Raw genomic sequence first — 20,231 nt, forward strand, 5'->3', positions numbered from 1 at the left:
TCCATTTTCATTTAGTAAGATAGAATTAAATTAAAATATTAGTTAATAGAAGCATAAGTTATGCAAAAGGGACCTTGTAAGACTGATATTCATACAGAATTGCAAAACTATACACTAATGTTTTAATTGATTAATTGGTGCTAATTTACCAATTAATAGAAAACTGAGTTATAGAAATAGTTTGTAAAGTGAGATTTGATTTCCACTAAGTAGATTTTTAGTACTTGATAAAATGTTTCTAGATGATAGCAACTTAAGACAACATTTGTCAAATCTTGCCTTTCTGGCTGACATTTTTAAGCTTTCATAGACAAATGTTTTTAAACTAGAATTCCAGTTCTTCAGCAAACCAAATTTTATCTGTGATGAATTGATCATCAAACATGACCAAAGCCAAAACTATCTATACTTGGCATACATCTCCCTATACTTTCTTTATACTTTTGTTTTGTTTTGTTTTTTGCTTTTGTTTTTGTTTTCTTTGAGACGGGGTTTCACTCTCATTGCCCAGGCTGGAGTGCAGTGGCGCGATCTCGACTCACCGTAACCTCCGCCTCCCGGATTCAAGCAATTCTCTTGCCGCTGCCTCCTGAGTAGCTGGGATTACAGGAATGTGTCACCACAGCTGGCTCACTTTTTGTATTTAGTAGAGACAGGGTTTCACCATGTTGGTCAGGCTGGTCTTGAACTCCTGACCACAGATCCACCCGTGTTGGCCTCCCAAAGTGCTGGGATTACAGGCATGAGCCACCACGCCCAGCCATCTCCCTATACTTTCTGGACATCATACCACAGTGTCACCTCAAACACTTGATAGCTCAGTGTCCTCTCTTGCCTTTTAGATATTTTAGCAATTATCCCAGTAGATGCCACGGAAAATAAAAAATTAATATTATCAGTTTTGCTTACTATCTATTTCAGTGTATTATTCAGAATGAAGGAAAAATTTTAAAGTGCACTTTTAAAAAGTCATATTTTGATTCTTTAGCTCATTTATTTTAAACTAACCCTGAACTCGCTGAATTGTAAAAGTGTGACTGTTTACCTGATTGAAGTACCAGGTACTTTAGTTTCTTCAAGTCAAACTCCGTGGGTTTTATTTAAATGTCGTGTCTATGTTGACAGATGAATGCTGTCTTAAGTTCTGTTTATGTGTTACATTTTGAAGACAATACTTCATAACAACAATAACAAAGACTTTAAAATAAGGATTGAATGATGGCTGCAAATTTTTTTAAACATCAAACCATTCCTTTCTATAGGAAATTTCTATTTACAGTCAACAGGTAAGATTCTGAAGTTGAGGTTGTAGAATAACTTTAGCTCTTATTTCAGTGTTCCTGAGAAAATATTATTAATTTCCCCATGCAATGCTTGGGTTGCGGATAATTTGAGCTACACAGAGAACTGCAGTGCATTATATCAGAAAAGAAAGCAGATAGGTCCAAAGTAGAAATCAGGTTGCATGATGTCCCTTTGGGAAGACATTTTTACAGTCATAATGAATGGTACTTTCAACCTCAATTTTTATAATATTCTTTTTAGGATACCTAATTTAATGTTGAAAAGTGAACAAAATTCTGCCACGGTAAAATTTTTCATGGGACTGTTATTCTATCTTAACAGGCCTCCTTGTATCAGTCGTCTATAGACAGAAGCCTGGAAAGACCCATGAGGTAAGAATCTCATTATGTTGTAGCAGAATATTCTATACCAGTGGTTTCTTTTTCAACAATAAAATTATTCAGTGAAGTAGTAATGAGTATTATGTATCACTCATTTTTATTTGAAGTACCATGCCTCATGAAGTTGTTTTATTTTGTTTCAGCATCATTTTATATGATCATTTCAAGAATTTCCAAAAAATTAATGCACTAATTATAAATTCCTTTATAGACCGAGATATCCTTCTCTTCCCTTACTCCCCTATACCCAGTTTTCTTTTCTTTAGATGGGAATTGTAAGTAACTAATTTTCAATGTTGTTAAGTGGCCCTTATAATAATATGTTTGAAAAAAATTATAGATTAAAAATTGTTTTACGCATATTTGTTGATTATACTCTGACCACACAAATCAGAAATGCTTTTATTAATACTACCAATAAATGAGGCATAAGAACAAAACATATTCAATCCTAAGACAACACTATGGTTAAATACTAGTGTCCCCACTTTATCTCTGAGGAAGGTGACACCTAGGTTCAGTAACTTACCGAGTTTACACAGTTGGCAAGGAGAGAGAAAAAAAAAGAAATTGAGGCAAGATAAGTTGTCACCACTAGGCCTAACTTCCCTCAGAGTTTGCCTGAGGTAAGTTCTCTTAGCTTTAAATATCACACTTTCTTTAAAATATTACAAAATTCATGGCCAGGCACGATGGCTCATGCCTGTAATCCCAGCACTTGGGAGGCCGAGGTGGGCAGATCACGAGGTCAAGAAATCGAGACCATCTTGGCCAACAGGGTGAAACTCCATCAGTACTAAAACTACAAAAATTAGCTGGACATGGTGGCGGGCGCCTATAGTCCCAGCTACTCGGGAGGCTGAGGCAGAAGAATCGCTTGAGCTGGGGAGGCAGAGGTTTCAGTGAGTTGAGATCTCACCACTGCACTCCAGCCTCGGGACACAGAAAGACTCAGTCTCAAAAAAAAAAAAAAAAAAAAAAAATCACAAAATTCAGACATACTCAGACATAGTTCAATGGTAATATTGAATAATACAAACTCCCAGCCCTATTGTAACATCAATAACAAATATTTATGTAGTAGCATTAATTTACCCTTCTATGTAGATTTCTTTGTGAATTGGGTCAATCGTAAATTGGGTTTCTGAGTGCCAACCAACTACAATAACATCCCTGAGAAAGGAACTCTCGAACCCTCCTTTTTATCTTGTGCCTCTATCTATGCACCTAAAACATTTGAATTTTAGAGTTTTAATCTAATCTAAAGATTGCCATAAAGACACACAGACCCTCACATGACAGGACAATCACAGCAAAAACAGGTCTAGGAGATGCAGCATCCTCTTCAGAAGAGGAGGAACCAGTTCTGAGGTCTGCCTCTCGGCTTCCGTACATCCCAGGCACATGTATTGGCTTTACCATTTGTAACACTGAGATAACAGCACATATCTCATAGGTTTGCTGTGTGGGCTAAATAAGACAAAAACGTAAATAAAGCACATAGCATTCTGCTGGGCTCCCTGGGAGCTGGGATTGCTGCTGTTGCTGTGACCACTGTTGTCTACACAATTCTTGTCTAAGAATCCAGGGATTTCATGCACAGTATGCTGTGCCATGTGTGGCTTCATTCATTAACGTTTGTCTTAAATGTACTGTACTCAAACTCAAAACCGTGACACAAACTCCCTGCTAGTCTAGACTATTGACAGTATTTTATGCAAATGAGAGGAAGGAATCTTTAATAGTTAATTTGCTGACCAGGTAACTGATACTCGTTGATTGATTGACGGATGAGACAGGGTCTTGCTCTGTTGCCCAAGCTGGAGTGCAGTGGTGCAATCATGGCTCACTGCAGCCTCAAACTCCTGGGGTCAAGCTATCCTCCCATCTTAGCCTCCTGAATAGCTGGAACTACAGGCACATGGCACAACTGGCTAACTTTTCTTTTCTGTAGAGACAGGGTCTCACTAGTTGTCCAGGCTGGTCTCAAACTCCTGACCTTGAGCCATCCTCCAGCCTTGACCTCCCAAAGTACTTGATTACAGACATGAACCATAATGCTCAGCCTTCATTCATTATTTAAATAGAAAATGTTGGAATTCCAATACAACGTCTTCTAGAGCTAAGATGATAGGACAAGCTGCAGGCAACCCTTGAGGTGAGAGAAATTTGCCTCTCTTGATGCCTTTTTTTTTTTTTTTTTTCAGTTCTTTCCTGTATTTGGTATGCTACTCTGGGTATATTCATGTTATTGGAACTCTGCTTTATAGAGAAAAGATATAAGATACAAATTACAGCACTGAATTCTCAATCACAACATATTTCACTATAGGAGAATTTTGACCTCAAAGATGTTTAAAAACTTACGTTCACACAGAAACCAGCAGGTGGCTTTCTCAGGAGCATTATTTATAATTGCTAGAACTTGGAAGCAACCAAGATGTTCTTCAATAGGTGAATGGATAAATAAACTCTAGCACATCTGTGGAATAGAATGTGGCTCAGCAATGCAAAGAAATGAGCTATCAAGTGACAAAAAGCACATGGAGAAACCTTAAAAGTATATTACTGAGTGAAGGAAGCCAATCCGAGAGGCCACATCCTGCATGATATCAACTGGGCATGGTGAAAAGGCAAAACTGTGGAGGCCGTGGAAAGATCAATGGGTGCCAGGATGAGCGGGAGGAAGGGAGGGATGAAAAGCTGGAGAACAGAAACTTTTTATGGCAGTAAAACTATTTTATATGATTGACACATTAGTGATAGACACACATCATTATACATTTCTCAAAACCCATAAAATGTTTAAGATAAAACATGAACTCAAATGTAAGCTATGGACTTGGGGTGAAGATGCATCAAGGTAGATCCATCAATTGTAACAATGTACCCCACTAAAAGAATATGTAAATGATAAGGAAAACTGTGCAAGAGGAAAGGGACTACAAAGAAACTTTCTACACTTTCCAATCATCATTTCTGCAAGCCTAAAACTGCTCTAAAAAAATTAAGTCGGCCGGGCACAGTGGTTCATGCCTGTAATCCCAACACTTCAGGGGACTGAGGATGGAGGATCACTTGAGCTCAGGGGTTTGAGACTCTGTCTCAACCCAGCCTGGGCAACATAGTGAGACTCTGTCTCTATGTAAATAAAAATTTAAATAATTAGCCAGATGTGGTGGCGCACGCCTGTGGTCCCAGCTACTCAGGAGGTTGAGGCAGGAGTATCCCTTGAGCCCAGGAGTTTGGGGTTGCAATGAGCTGTGATTGCACCACTGCACTTCCAGCCTGGGTGACGGAGCCAGAAGTCATCTCAAAATAAATAAATAATAAAGTCTTTTCATTTTTAAAAGGATCCTTCTAGAGAAATCATGTTGAACATCGAGGGATGGGTTCCTAGCCATGCAGTTTTGGGGATAGAAGTTTAGGAGTCACTAGCACGTTCCACTGGTTTTTCTGGTGCACACCTTAACCTCCTCCAGTGCCAGTCAAACAGATCTGATTCCTTCTTTCAGTTCTGCAAGCATGGCCAGTGACTTCAGGAAGCGGAGGAAGAGCGAGCCTGCAGTGGGTCCACCACGGGGCTTGGGAGATCAAAGTGTGAGCAGGACTAGCCCAGGCCGAGCGGACCTCCCAGGATCAAGCACCACCCTTACAAAGTCTTTCACTAGCTCTTCTCCTTCTTCCCCATCGAGAGCAAAAGGTGAGCAATAGTAAATGAAAACACAACAATTTACTAGTTTACATTTTAGCCTAGAGCACTGTGTGAAAGCTGGCCCAGTGATAGTGGCACGAGCCGGCTCCCACCTACAGTGTCTGGAATAAAATACAGTTTTAGAACAATAGCTTTCTTCCCACCCAGACTGACTCAAGCTGGCGAGCCACTTAGGTTGCTTCAAGAACTCTGACTAGCATCTGCTAACGCTTTTTTCCCCCCAAATAGATCCCTTTCTAAACAAATTCAAAGTATCAAATATGTATCATCAGGCTACTAAAAGATGTCATTTGTAAACATTGAGGTATAGTCAAAATTTTCTAATGTTTCTGCAACTAGCAAATCAGTCAAATTTATAGGATAGAAATTACAAGCAGCAACAGAGGAAATTGTTACCTAAAATATACATTGGTTTGGAGGTTTTAAAAAGTTATTCAATTCTAGATTTAAAAACAAAATCCGAGCTATTAATTTCTTTAGCCACTTGCTGTATATTTTGGGCCACCTTCATATGAACAGTGGAGCATCCACATCCTGCCAGGTCACATAGTGGTCCATTCACAGCAGTTCACAGTCAGGACTGATGGGTCCCGGACCATAATTACGTCATTCAGGAATCACCAAGCCTTTTTTTCTGGGCGGCCTGTCTCCTCACTGCAGGTGTAGGGAGCTCACTGTTGAAAGGAGTAAGTCACTCCCTCTGGTTTCTGGAAGACCATTTAGTGGTCTTCCTTGAGGACAGGAATATTTCTGAGATGGAGAGTAAGGATTGAACCAGCACCCACAGGGAGCTAGGGCTCTACCAAATATGGGACCACACAATCTCTTCTAATATCTCAGGATCGAAACAGAAGAGAAAGAGATTTTGAAATGTGTGAAGAAATTGAGCTCTAACATAAGTTTCTATAAAACTAGACCGATTCAGCTACACCTATCAACTATACTCACTAAAACCATTGCCACATGATAGTTAAAAGTGATAGCTGATTTGTGTGCAAAAGATATTCTGGTTGTGATGATTGGACTCTGAGTAGGTGGAGGCCTAGCCCTTTTAAGGCCTCGTAAAGCTGTGATATCAGCTGATGGTTCAGGGCATACAAGCTCCATCCATCCTCCTTTCCTCTGAGGAGCAGAGATGCCTTCTCAGATCCAACTCACTTATTCCAATGAATATCTTAAGGTAACAAGTAAGTCATGCAATGCCATTGACTCATTATTATTGTATACTACCCAAAAGTCAAAAGGATTCTGATAAATGTAGATATTTGTTTTATCACAGGGAGTGTTAAATCAACTTCCTTTCCCAGGCAGTACATATCTACCTAATGTGCTCACCTACTTTTAAAGAATTTAGAGAACATTGTAAGGTATGCGTATTGAATAGAGACATTTTCCTCCATTAGATTTTATTTCTAAGAAGAAAATGTCCTGTTAGATATAATTAGGCTTCTCATTTATTAGTTAACTCAGCAAAACAAAAGAACATTTCCATAGCTATTCAAAATTGAATCCAAGTGTACATCTCTATTATCAAATTGCAAATATTTTTTTTAAAACTCTTCCCAGAAAAAAAGCATGATATATGCGCCTCTGATGAAAGCTTTGCATTATATTCAGTTTTCCTATGAGAACTATGTACCTAATAAGAGGTTAAAGGTAGAGCAATTTAAGAGGTAAATTAGTTAGTTTAAAGAGCTTTAGCTATTTTTTTCTTGGAAAAACGTTAGCAGCAATAGTTCACAGCATTTTGATTTTGCAATTTTGGAGAATACTTTGCCTTATAGCTTTTAAAATCCAAAACCCATAAAAAATTATTTTATATAGTCATGAGAGTATTAATTAGATGTAAATGTGTAAACCCCTCTCTACCTATGTATCATTACGAATCAAATGAGACTCAAATTCCGGCTCTATGAAATTGATTAAGTGTATAACACTTTTGGCACTAACTGTTAAACCTTTACTACCAGATCATGCTATCAGCTGAAGAGGCACTATTGTGTTTTGGCAAACAGTATTGTCAGAAAGGTGTATGAATTATGCAATAGAAGTAGGCGTATTTGCTTCCATCAGTTACTTCTTAGGCATAGTTTTGCCAACTCTCTCTGCAAAGCTACATTCATTGAAAAAGTATTAGCTCGCTTTAGAATTAGACCTTTTTCTCTAGAGCTGATGCTCCATGCGTTAACAATCAGCCTCTAGACTAAAACACACTAACTGCTTTCCCCTTGCTGTGCTGTCTGATGCTTACTGACATGCTCTCCTCTCTTTGTGAACCTTTTAACTTCTCCAAATGTCTCTCTTCTACCACGCTGCTCTGGATTAAAAGGTGGGGATGATAGCAAAATGTGTCCATCCCTTTGCAGTTGCTCAGGGCTCAACGGCAACCCCTCCAGTGAGTTAGATTACTGTAGCACTTATAGACAGCACTTAGACGTCCCTCGGGACTCCCCAAGGGCCATCAGTTTCAAGAACGGCTGGCAAATGGCCCGGCAAAACGCAGAAATCTGGAGCAGCACAGAAGAAACCGTTTCTCCCAAAATGAAATCCCGGAGCTGTGACGATCTCCTAAATGATGACTGCGATAGCTTCCCGGACCCGAAAATCAAGTCAGAAAGTATGGGCTCCCTGTTGTGTGACGAGGACTCCAAAGACAGCTGCCGCAGAGCCTGGGGGTCGCCCTACATCCAGGAGGTTCGCAGCGCTGGCAGGTCGAGGATCAGACACCGGTCAGCCCACAACGCCCCGGGGTTCCTAAAGATGTACAAGAAGATGCACCGCATTAACCGCAAGGACCTGATGAATTCCGAGGTGATCTGCTCCGTGAAATCCAGGATACTGCAGTACGAGAGCGAGCAGCAGCACAAGGGCCTGCTGCAGGCCTGGAGCCAGTCCTCCACGGAGGAGGTGCCCCGGGACATGGTGCCCACGCGCATTTCCGAATTCGAAAAGCTGATTCAGAAGTCCAAATCCATGCCCAATTTAGGGGATGACATGCTATCTCCCGTCACCCTAGAACCACCACAAAATGGCCTATGTCCCAAGAGGCGATTCTCCATTGAGTATTTGCTGGAGGAAGAAAATCAAAGTGGACACCCCTCTCAGGGCCAACGAGGCTGCACGTCTAACGCCCTGGTGCCCATTCACATTGAAGTCACCAGCGATGAGCAGCCCAGAGCTCACGTGGAGTTTTCCGACAGTGACCAGGATGGGGTTGTGTCTGACCACAGTGACTACATTCACGTAGAGGGGTCATCCTTCTGCAGTGAAAGTGACTTTGATCACTTTTCCTTCACATCCTCTGAGAGCTTTTATGGATCCAGCCACCACCACCACCATCATCACCACCACCACCACCGCCACCTCATCAGCTCCTGCAAAGGCAGATGCCCGGCCTCCTACACTCGATTTACCACGATGTTGAAACACGAAAGAGCCAGACACGAAAACCCCGAGGAGCCCAGAAGGCAAGAAATGGACCCTGGCCTTTCTAAACTGGCTTTTCTAGTCAGCCCTGTGCCTTTCCGCAGGAAAAGAAATTCAGCCCCCAAGAAACAGACTGAAAAGGCAACCTGTAAAGCATCTGTGTTTGAGGCTCTGGACTCTGCCCTTAAAGACATCTGTGACCAAATTAAAGCTGAAAAGAAAAGGGGGAGCTTGCCAGACAACAGCATCTTGCACCGTCTCATCAGTGAGCTGCTGCCAGATGTTCCCGAGAGGAACTCGTCCCTGAGGGCACTGAGGAGGAGCCCCCTGCACCAGCCTCTCCACCCACTGCCTCAAGATGGTGCTATTCATTGTCCACCCTACCAGAATGATTGCGGGAGAATGCCTCACAGTGCCTCTTTCCAAGACGTGGACACAGCCAACAACTACCACCACCAAGACCGTGGCGGTGCACTCCAAGGTGGATGAGCTTTTCTTTCTTTTTCCTTGTGGTTCAGAGACCCACCCTCCAGCTCTTTCATTGTCCATTCCAACATCTCATCACTCCCGAGCTGGGAGACCATTTGGCGTCGTTATGTGTTGTGAAGCAAAAACTTGTTGTGCAAATATGTGTTACTGAATATTGCTCATTTGCCCATGTGATATTTGGACTTGATGTGTGGCTTAAAGTGATCATCAATTCACAAAAATTTACTGTTTTAAAAACGAGAGGGAAGGCCATTGTGTAGCTCAGGATTAGGGTTGAAGCAACCATTACTCACACTGAGACGATAAATTACGTTGTGACATGAATCAAAACCTATAGTTCCACAAATAGCCTTTTAAAAATGTGTATATTAACTTTAAAACTTTATATTCATTCTGTTCATAAATAATTTGCTCACATTCTATATAGAAGATACTATATCAAAACATTCAAGAAGCAAAACTGAAAGATGTGATCAGTAATTGATGGACACAAAGAAATTAGGACTTGCTTGATAGCTTTCTCTATTTCAAGGACACAATTGTGATAAAATTTTTGTGAATGTATCTTTAAGCTGTATATATAAAAGTCCCATTTCCACCATTTAGTGTATTCATTTTCTCTTTTCCATTACTTAATTCATTCACTTTCTCTTTCTGCTAAAACAGTCCTGTATTGAAATTTGAATTACGTTATTCAGGCTAAAAGTGATTCTAAACTCTGTTTTCATAGATAACTTTGAAGTGGCAACACAAGAATAAACAGCAGTTGAAAGGCAGAGGACTATTTTTGAGATTTATATAACTTATAGCCCAGAGTGTTTTAATATTTGTGACCAATTCTTTTTGTTAATTCTTAGAGCGCATCTGTTCACTACGTAAATTTTAAGAGGCTGGAATGAACATTCTGGGCTGAAAGTTGGTCAACAGAGAAACTTCTATGCACCAGACACTACAGAGTGCTTTATATATATTATCTAATCAAAACTGGCCTAGGCCTAGGAAACGGGTGTTGTTTTAAGAGCCATTTTCAATTCTCGAAGTTGGGCCTGGAGAGGATAAGAAATTTGTCTGAGGTCACACAGAGAGTAGGTAACAGAAAAGGGATTCAAACTCCTAATAATTCAGAATTTATAGTATAAAATATAATCTCAGACAAAGAAAGACACAATTCACAGTTCGTATTAGTGTCAAATATGGCTCGATCGTTAATCAACTTGCACAAATCTACTTAGTATTTATCTTCTTTGCTTTCACTGATGCTGTACTATATACTTATATTTATCTTTGCTTACCCTTAGACTGAAGCAACATGCTTCAAAATCATCAATTAGAGTTTTAAAAATCAATTTCTACAATCGAAAATTTTCACTAATTGAAATGTGTCAGGATCCAATTTTTTAATAAATTAGCTACCTTCTCCAGGTTTTTAATATCCTAATATAATCACCTCTCAATTTTATGTGCAGATAAGAGCACATTTTTGAAACATGACTTGAAAGGGCTTTGAAATGCATTTAAAAGTATTTTGTTTTTTAATAAAATATTTACTTTCCAATTGTGTTTCACCCAAGTGAAAAATAGCTTATATTCCATGGGGTAGAAAAAGGAATTTAAAATTTGTGATCATTATCAGGCCCTCTGATCATAAAAGTATATTAACTTAGAATTTATATCATCAAAGTAGTCAAAACCCTAAAACAATGTTTTCTTATTATGAATCAGCACTTTAAATTCCTTCATAGATGGATACAATAAATTTTATTTTTAATGCTGCTTGTCAGTCTGGATAACTAGATTTATTAAAGGGATAAAAGAAAGAATTGACAAATATTGACCCAGTTATACTGATAAAATTCTATGACATAGACTGCTGGAATAGTTTTAATGTCTACTTACATCTCCATATGTAAGTCACGTAAATGCAAAAGGTGTAAGATACTACTAAGAACTACATGCAATCATAATTTTGTAATGTGATTATTTCTGCTTTGCTTTAAGATAAACAAAATGAATTCAATATTTCATAAGCAATTTGGCAACTGACATGATGCTTTCTGTTTATCCCTTTTTTGCTTGCAGTAAGAAGAAACAATCTCTCTGTTTCTTTGCTTTCTGATAAGGTGTTTATCATCTGGGCACAAAAGAAGGCCGTAGATAAACAGTATGGCATCTTAAGATTCAATAAGTATTTAAAAACAGAGTAAGAGAGAAGAGGGGAGAGTAAGGTGAAAGGAGAATGTTCATCCACACTCTTGTCATCCTCATGTTTTCTTTGGTTTTATCTCTTTTTTTTTCATTACTACTGTCTTAAATTATTCCACAAAATGTTTCTTTCTCTACAATTTGTTGCTGTTTTCAAATTCTCCATCCTCTATAAGTCTTATAATAGTAATTATAAATTAGAGGCAAAGGCATAGAAACAGAAAGTTTTGAAAAATTTTTATATGAAAAATCCCTCTAATTATAAATTGTCTGTAGTGAGCGTGGCAATATAATTAATCAGCAATGTAGCTATTATATTTATATAGACAATTATAATACTTCTGCAACCTCAGATATTTTTCCTTTTGAAATGCTCTTGTTTTGTGTCTTATTTCACAATTTTGTAATGACCTATGAGTTTTATACCCATGTGTTCGACAATGGTGTCTCTCCAAATTTGGGGAAAAAATAGTTGCCACCAGGGAAAACGGAACGAGTTGGCTTCTAATTAAGTGGGTACTCACTGCGACTGGCCCTGTTCTTTCCAATAGGCCGTGAGTCCCCTAGAAGTTACTCATCCACTTTGACTGACACAGGGAGAAGTACACCAAGGGAAAGAAGAGGAACTCCAGAAAAAGAGGTAGTTAATTTAATAGCATTGGAGTCTTTTACAGCAACCCACTTGATAGGGCACTTGTCAGCCAAAAATTATCCCAAACCAGTAAAGAACTCGACAGAAAACATGAAAATACTGAGAAACTAGAAACAATTTTCCTTGGAGTCCGAGCATAGCAACTCTGACCCTCGAAGTAGTCCGCGCCCTGACCCTAGCTCTGGGTCTTCCCTAGTGGTGGTCCGGTTTTGGCCATGAGGCCTCTCCAAGTCTTGATCTGATGCCCATGAACTTAACCGTTGTGACCTCAAAGTGTCCTGAGTTAGGGCACCTTGTGGCGGGAATGGGTTTCCTCTGTATAATTTCTTGGCCCGCTGGTCTAGGAGAAAGCCTGATGTCAACTGTGTTGTAAGTCAATACAGAGCCTACATAAATAATTTTTGCTGGCTTACTTTTATTGGAGAGGATCCCTAAAAAAAGCTTTTAACCAGCCCAGTTCTCGGGACACTGCCCCTGGGAGCTACCCACCAACTGAACTCTGTCCAGGGCCCTGAGCCGGGGCTAGAGCTCTTGTTCAAACTGCCTTGGAGCCGTGAGGGCTGGATGGAAACGAAAAGCTGGACTAGGACTGGCATCTGCTCCAGAGGATCTTACAGGCATCTGATGTAGTCTAGAGCCTGTGGGATCCCCAAAGAAGTTAGAAATGGTCCAGGATTCCTAAAGTTCACCAGAGTCATGGGGAAAAGGAATGGAGTGAAGGGATTGTTGGTTGGTGGGGAAGGAAGAGCTGCCCTAGCTAGCTATAGGGTACGGGGTGCCTCAGGGAGATTTGTGGGCCCCAAAGTTTGAGAATGGGTACGTGTTACATCACGTCACCACTAAAAGACAAGTGGCTGGTGGACAGAGTGTTGAAGGTTCCTGAACCCTCTAGGGAATGCAAGATGATCACACCTGTACTTTTGCCCGGTAACTAGCCTCCTAGTGAAAATTGAGCTCATATTTTTGCTAATATGTTAATAAGTGTCTAATAAAGGGAATGATGACTTCTTTTATGACATCTGGTCCTTTTATTATGATTCAGAAAAAGCTGTGTCAATCTCCATAGAACATAGAGCCATTGACCCTCCACATTTATCCTGGGAAAAGCCTTTGTAACAGCCAAAATGATGCCTAGGATGCAATCCTCAGCAGGCATTTTATTCTCTCATTATAACATTAATCTCCCTTACTTCCTAAGATAAAATATGATGGTGAATAAGCCTTCTATTATATTCCTGTTATAGCTTAAATATACAAATGAAGAATAAATGGACTTATTTATAAATTAAATACAGGATTGACATTACATACGTTTGATCATTCCCTGAGGTTTCCTTTTCCTTTAAGGCACATGAAACTACTTTCTTGCAGAAAATTCAAATTTTAAATTAGTGCTAATTGTCTATCTTCCTTTTCAGAAATTGCCTGCAAAAGCTGTTTATGATTTTAAGGCTCAGACATCTAAGTAAGTAAGATAAATATTCGTCATATGATTTAAGGTCGTTTTAAATGTTAGTAATGCTTTAAGAGATAAGCATTGCAACGGGATGTGTTACAAATGAGGTCTAATTCCCAATGTAGCAATCTACTCTAATTAAATGGTTCCTTCAGAATTACTTGGGATAGGGTCATTTTATTTTTATTTTAAGTTTAGTTGAGAAATACTGAGTTTTAAATTACATTAAATATGTTAGGTGGAACACAATGAGTTCTAAGGATAGGAAAAACAAAAAGAAATTATGAATATTTGTTTTTAGAATTTTTGTATCAATAATGAATTAATAAAGTATTGGGGACCAGGCACAGTAGCTCATGCCTGTAATCCCAGCACTTTGGGAGGCCAAGGCAGGCAGATAACTTGAGCCCAGGAGTTCAAAACAGCCTGGCAACATGTCAAAACCACGTCTCTACAAAAAATACAAAAATTAGCCAGGCATTGGGGCGTGCACCTGTATAGTCCCAGCTACTCCGGAGGCTGAGACGAAAGGAGGTAGACTTTGCGGTAAGCTGAGGTTGCGCCACTGCACTCTAGCCTAGGCAACAGAGCAGGACCCTGTCTCAAAAAAAGAATAAATAAGTAAATAAATAAAGTATTGGGGAGTAATTAACACTAGCTGGAGGAATTTGATAACATGTATTTATCAAAACATTCCAAGCATAGTTTGGGAGGCTGAAGCGGGAGAATCGCTTGAGCCCAGGAGGCAGAGCTTACAGTGAGCCGAGATCAAACCACTGTGCTCCAGCCTGGGTGACAGAGCAAGACTCGGTCTCAAAAATAAATAAATAAAAATAAAAGTGAGGGGGAAAAAAGCAAATAGGACTTTAAAATTCTAGGTCTGAGATGAGAGGGACACAGTTTTGAAAACTTAAGAGTGAGACTTTCCTGTGTCTTAAGGACTTCAAAATTTTAAATGCAACCCCGTACAAATACAAAAGAATCCTTTTCATAGCTTTAAAAACTTGGTTGCCTCTAATTCATAGGTACATATACATTTTAAAAAGCTAGTCTCATTTCTGGAAACAAAACATACCTGATACAAATAAAACTATTGTGTTGTGAACATTAAATATCTTGCTTTGCTTTCTGTTTTTTATATTAGGCATTTGCACAAAAGAAGGAAGCGCTGTATTTGAATGTAGAGCTCTGTGAATCTTTTTTGTTTTTAGGGTTACTGAAAATTTAACACATTTTCAGTTGTGAAGATTTTAGCACTTCTAAATGTGTGATCATTCCTTTAATATGCCACCATTTTTTCCATCAATTATTTTAATCAGTGAGAAGTGTTCTCCATCAGGCATCAATCTCTCTCCATCATATGGCATCTACTGATAAATGATCCAACTGAAAATTCTGAACCAAAATTTTTTTAAAAGATTAAAGAAATGAAAATTCTGAACAAAACAATGCAGAAGATTCCAGAGTGGGAAGGCAGATGTATTGCAAAGCGAGGCTCTCAGGAGAAGATACAAATTAATCGCCCTCCATCCAAGAATACTTGTGGAGGCAACATAATGAACCAACCTAATCACCTGGTGATTAAGCCAGGAAAAATCAGTGTAGTGAAGGTGATAAATTTAGGTGTGAATTATTCAAAATGAATAATGTCATTATAACTTAAAATTATAAATGCCCAAATCAAATATACCTACAATTTTCTTAGAAACAGCCAAAATGGAAAAATACAGTTAGTGTCTTAAAAATATTTTTATTTTTTATAAATAAAAGATAGAAAGAAGACAAACATTGGCATGTCTTTGCCCTTAAAACACATTCTTTGTGCCCCATTGAAAATTAAAAGCGTAAGATCTTTTCTGTTACACAAAATAAATTCCTTATCAAGATAGTCTATTAAAATATCTGTCAACCAACTTCAAAGATCCACAAATAAAGTTTGTTCTGGTGTTGGCACTTCTATTCTGAGGCTACATGAGATTTGTTTGCCTTCATGTAAGCTTCAGTACATCAAAAGGGGCTGGGGGGCTGGTAACTAACTAGCCAACTAGCTTCAAGACAAAAAAAAAAAAAAATCAGTGCAGAACTATTCCATCATTTTCCAAGCTTCAAAATGCCTCTTTTCTGAACTAATGATAAAGTAGCAAGAGTCTGTCCCCTCCTTTAAACTTCATATTAATCTGTCCATGATTTATACCCAATGGAATGTTACTCTTTTTGAAATCATTTCTAAAGTTATGATGTTTTAAGTGCCTTCTAAGAATTTGCAAGGATCATTCTTATCTAATCGGACTCAACTCAATCTCAAATCGGATTTTTTAATATTGTAAGTGTATTTGCCAAACAAACGCCGATCTAGCGAGGGTGCTGATCTTCAGAATTATCGCTGTACATCACGAGAAGACCATGTCAACGTGTTTCTTCCAGGGAGCTGTCATTTAAGAAAGGAGATACCGTCTACATCCTCAGGAAAATCGATCAAAATTGGTATGAGGGAGAACACCACGGCAGAGTGGGCATCTTCCCGATCTCATACGTAGAGGTAAGCCCTCTGCCTTTCTCTCTTGGATGGTGGTGGGTTCCAGGGTCACCACAGATTTGAGAATAGATGACGATTTCCTTCACAGAAACTCACACCTCCCGAGAAAGCACAGCCCGCGAGACCACCTCCGCCAGCCCAGCCCGGAGAAATCGGAGAAGCTATAGCCAAATACAACTTCAGCGCAGACACAAACGTGGAGCTGTCACTGAGAAAGGTAGCCCAGCTGCTTTTTGTTGTTGTTGTTGTTGTTGTTGTTGTTGTTGTTGTTGTTGTTTCGTCAGTGTGTTTGAAAAGGCTGTGTATTTTCAAAACGAAAATAGGTTATCTTTTTCTTTAGACATTTTAATGTCAGCCCTATTTTCTACAAAGGACTCCCTAAGGCAGCCCAGAGTCACGGTTCCCTGCTGGTCCCTGTGTCCTTTCAGAGGAGTTCCCTGTGGGATACCAGGCTTCTCCCTCTGTGACTCAGTCCGGGAAACTGGGCAAGGGGCTGAAAAATCAAGGACGTATACATTCGGGAGCACAAAAGGAAAAAGCAGTTTGATACACTTCAAAATATTGTTGTTTTGCTGCCTTATTTTTCAATCTTTTAGAAACAAGATAATCCAATCCTTATCTTCCTCTGTCTTGGAATCTAGGAATGGTCCTAGGTGAAGAAAATCCTTCCTCTTGGGGAGCTGCTTTAAGAACCGCCTGTGCAGTGCTCTTCCCTGGATCATCCTTCTTTGGGTCTCATAATTGACCCAAATTTCTCTAGCAGCCCATCCAATCCTAGCATCTCTTCTTAATAATATCAAAAGACTCGAGGCCGGGTGTGGTGGCTCACTCCTGTAATCCCAGCACTTTGGGAGGCCAAGACAAGTGGATCATGAGGTCAGGAGTTCAAGACCAGCCTGGCCAACATGGTGAAACCCCATCCCTACTAAAACTACAAAAATTAGCTGGGTGTGGTGGTGCACACCTGTAGTCCCAGCTACTTGGGAGGCTGAGGCAGAGAATTGCTTGGACCCAGGAGGCGGAGGTTGCAGTGAGCTGAGGTAGTGCCACTGTACTCCAGCCTGGGCAACAGAGCAAGATTCAGTCTCAAAAAAAGAAAAAACAAAAAAACAAAACAAAACAAAAAAAACTCTTCTTGCTACTTTACATAACCGAGAATGATAAATCAACTATTTTTATTGCTTTCTAAACATGACATATATTTGTTTGAGGTAACTGCCTCTGCACACAACACAGGCAAGATAGTAATATTTAGAATGGCTCTAGGACTTCCCACGCCTACTAGTGAAATCCTTAGCCAGGTGCGATGAAGGGCAATACCACAGTCCTGGTTTGTTCTGGTCCTGGCAGAACCTTGTCTCATTCTCTCCTATCAGTCCTAATTCTGCATCATCAGCCGATTCCTTCTTTCCTACCCTCTGGGCTGCGCCACCCAGCATTACATGAACTCTATCTCCTATTCCATGCCCTACGGAAAGGCTTCACCAGTGCCTCTTACAGCTCACACAGGAGCCTAGCAACTGCCTGTTCTTGGTGTACTAGAAAATCAGTGCAATTTTCAGATTTTGGGGAGACTGACTTTTCGTTTTTCTTTCTTTCTTTCTTTCTTTTTTTTTCTTTTTTTGAGATGGAGTCTCACTCTGTCACCCAGGCTGGAGTGCAATGTGTATTCTCAGCTCACTGCAACTTCCGCCTCCCAGGTTTAAGCGATTCTCCCACCTCAGCCTCCGGAGTAGCTGGGACTACAGGTACCCACCACCACACCTGGCTAATTTTTGTATTTTTAGTAGAGACGGAGTTTCACCACGTTGGCCAGGCTGGTCTTGAACTCCTGACCTCATGATCCACCCACCTTGGCCTCCCAAAGTGCTGGGATTACAGGCATGAGTCACCGCACCCGGCCTGAGACTGACTTTTCTTGAGTATGTGCTGCTCAGTGGTGGTGAAGCACACAAAATCAACCATCCAGTGTTTTGACACAAAGAGAACTTTCCCCAAGTGCTACTCAAGGTCGAAGTTCTTCTTGGGTAGCACCTGAAGAAGGGTGCCCTATTGGGCTGAGATTAATGACTGTTTCAGCTCCATCACACCTTCAGGTGCCACTGCCAAGCTTCTGTATCACCTGCTGAATGCAGCTGCAGTTTTTGCCTGGCAGCATCAACTTGCCTGCCTATTTCTAGGCTACATGTAGTTTTGAATTAAAGTTTAAACTGAGTTCTGTGGCACTGACTGGGTCACTGCAGGTGGGAGGAATAGTGATTGTAGAAACTTCTATTGTTGTGAAAGCCAAGGGTTCTATTCAAATATTTAATGACAAGTATGGAATGGTCACCAGCTACTCAGATGAATGCTGGGTTTACATTGTCAGGGTGAAGACCAGGGGAATGCCAGTCTTGTCACAGCTATTGATATCCTAGGGTGCTGTCTTTTCCCCATCCCTTTAGTTCACTTTGTCACTACTTAGCGCACGTAGATTAAAGAAGAAAATGGGCCGGGTGTGGTGGCTCATACCTGCAATCCCAGACCTTTGGGAGGCCAAGGTGGTCGGATCATTTGAGGTCAGGAGTTCGAGATCAGCCTGACCAACATGGTGAAACCCCTTCTCTACTAAAATACAAAAAAATAAGCCAGGCATGGTGGCAGGCGCCTGTAATCCCAGCTACTCGGTAGGCTGAGGCAAGAGAATTGCTTGAACCCAGGAGGTGGAGGTTGCAGTGAGCCATGATCACGCCACTGCACTCCAGCCTGGGTGACAGAGTGAGACTCCCTCTCAAAAAAAAAACAAAAAAGAAATAAGAAAAGAAAATGATGTGCCATCCGATATTCTCCCTTCTCGAGGCGTTTCCTGTAACCACTTCGGACACACACCGTCTCACAGCGAGCTGTGGTGCACTTTCCGAAGCTCTTCCTACAGGAGGCCAATGCACTGAATCTGCCAGAGATAAAATAACCCTATTGTCATTGAGACATTGCCTTTTACACTCTTCTGCTTTTTGAAATAACTTAGACAAATAATTTCACACAATACCAGCATGAACAAGTATAAACCCATTCACATTAACCAGGCATCCTTAGGGAAGATTCTAATGTCCTGAATGAACAATTTAATTACATATATGTTGAGAATGTGTATTTTTCTAGTAAGCACCAGTACCTTCCCAAATGGAAACCTATTGTTTCATAGAAAACATTGACAATTATATTTTCATGTTATTCTATCTCTGTTTCTAATGCATTTTTCTCGTATTCATCACAGGGAGATAGAGTTATTCTTCTTAAAAGAGTTGATCAAAACTGGTATGAAGGTAAAATCCCAGGAACCAACAGACAAGGCATCTTCCCTGTTTCCTATGTGGAGGTCGTCAAGAAGAACACAAAAGGTGCTGAGGATTACCCCGACCCTCCAATACCCCACAGCTATTCTAGTGATAGGATTCACAGCTTGAGCTCAAATAAGGTAAGAACATACTCTATCATGTTCATGTAATATTGGGAGCTCCGAGTGAGATAATCGGTATGTGATTTTAGGATATTAGATTAGAATATCATATCTATTGCAGAGGAAGAGATTTACATACTACGTCTCTACATGTGTGAGTGCCGCGTCTGTAAATATAATTCAGTTTTTCTCAAATAGGTACTGGCATAAAGATTTAATGATTAATTTTGCTCATTTCATTTTCAAGTTAAAATATCAAAAGAGAAAGAGAAAACAGTAATATCATAAAGTCTTCTATGATATATATCCGTATTCCTGTGTACATAAATGTTTTCTGAAATAATTTTTTTCTAAAGTTTCATTTTTAGATATGGAAATTGTATGTATATAATATGATCTTTATGTATAAATACAATTATATACATACATGTATATACAATTATGATTTATAATTTGAAATATAAATATATACAACACAAAATACTATGTATATCTCAAAATGGCATATCACGAGAACACCTGGTTATTAGGTTGACAAATCCATACAAGCTTTTCATATGGAAAGTGAACTAGAGCAAAAATTTTTAACTAGAATCTATAAGTCAATTTGTTTATTAGTTTAAATGAAAAT

The 20,231-nt window shown here is 39.7% G+C and overlaps 1 protein-coding gene across 50 annotated transcripts in view; it reads left to right on the forward strand.

Annotated features, from left to right (window-relative positions):
- Nucleotides 1–20,231, forward strand: part of LOC105466558 (sorbin and SH3 domain containing 2) — a 379,599-nt gene that overhangs the window by 333,400 nt on the left and 25,968 nt on the right. For 39 of the 50 annotated variants that reach the window (XM_011715524.3, XM_071092729.1, XM_071092733.1 and 36 more), the window contains 8 exons: nt 1,627–1,676; nt 5,201–5,388; nt 7,730–9,307; nt 12,069–12,157; nt 13,588–13,634; nt 16,050–16,164; nt 16,250–16,378; nt 19,418–19,618. In XM_011715524.3, the coding sequence (XP_011713826.2) occupies nt 1,627–1,676; nt 5,201–5,388; nt 7,730–9,307; nt 12,069–12,157; nt 13,588–13,634; nt 16,050–16,164; nt 16,250–16,378; nt 19,418–19,618 (2,397 nt within the window). The remainder of the gene's footprint in view (nt 1–1,626; nt 1,677–5,200; nt 5,389–7,729; nt 9,308–12,068; nt 12,158–13,587; nt 13,635–16,049; nt 16,165–16,249; nt 16,379–19,417; nt 19,619–20,231) is intronic. The other 11 variants (XM_011715561.3, XM_071092738.1, XM_071092739.1 and 8 more) reach the window with 1 other exon arrangement.

This window comes from Macaca nemestrina, chromosome 3, assembly GCF_043159975.1.
Source record: "Macaca nemestrina isolate mMacNem1 chromosome 3, mMacNem.hap1, whole genome shotgun sequence".
In the NCBI taxonomy this organism is placed as follows: domain Eukaryota; kingdom Metazoa; phylum Chordata; class Mammalia; order Primates; family Cercopithecidae; genus Macaca; species Macaca nemestrina.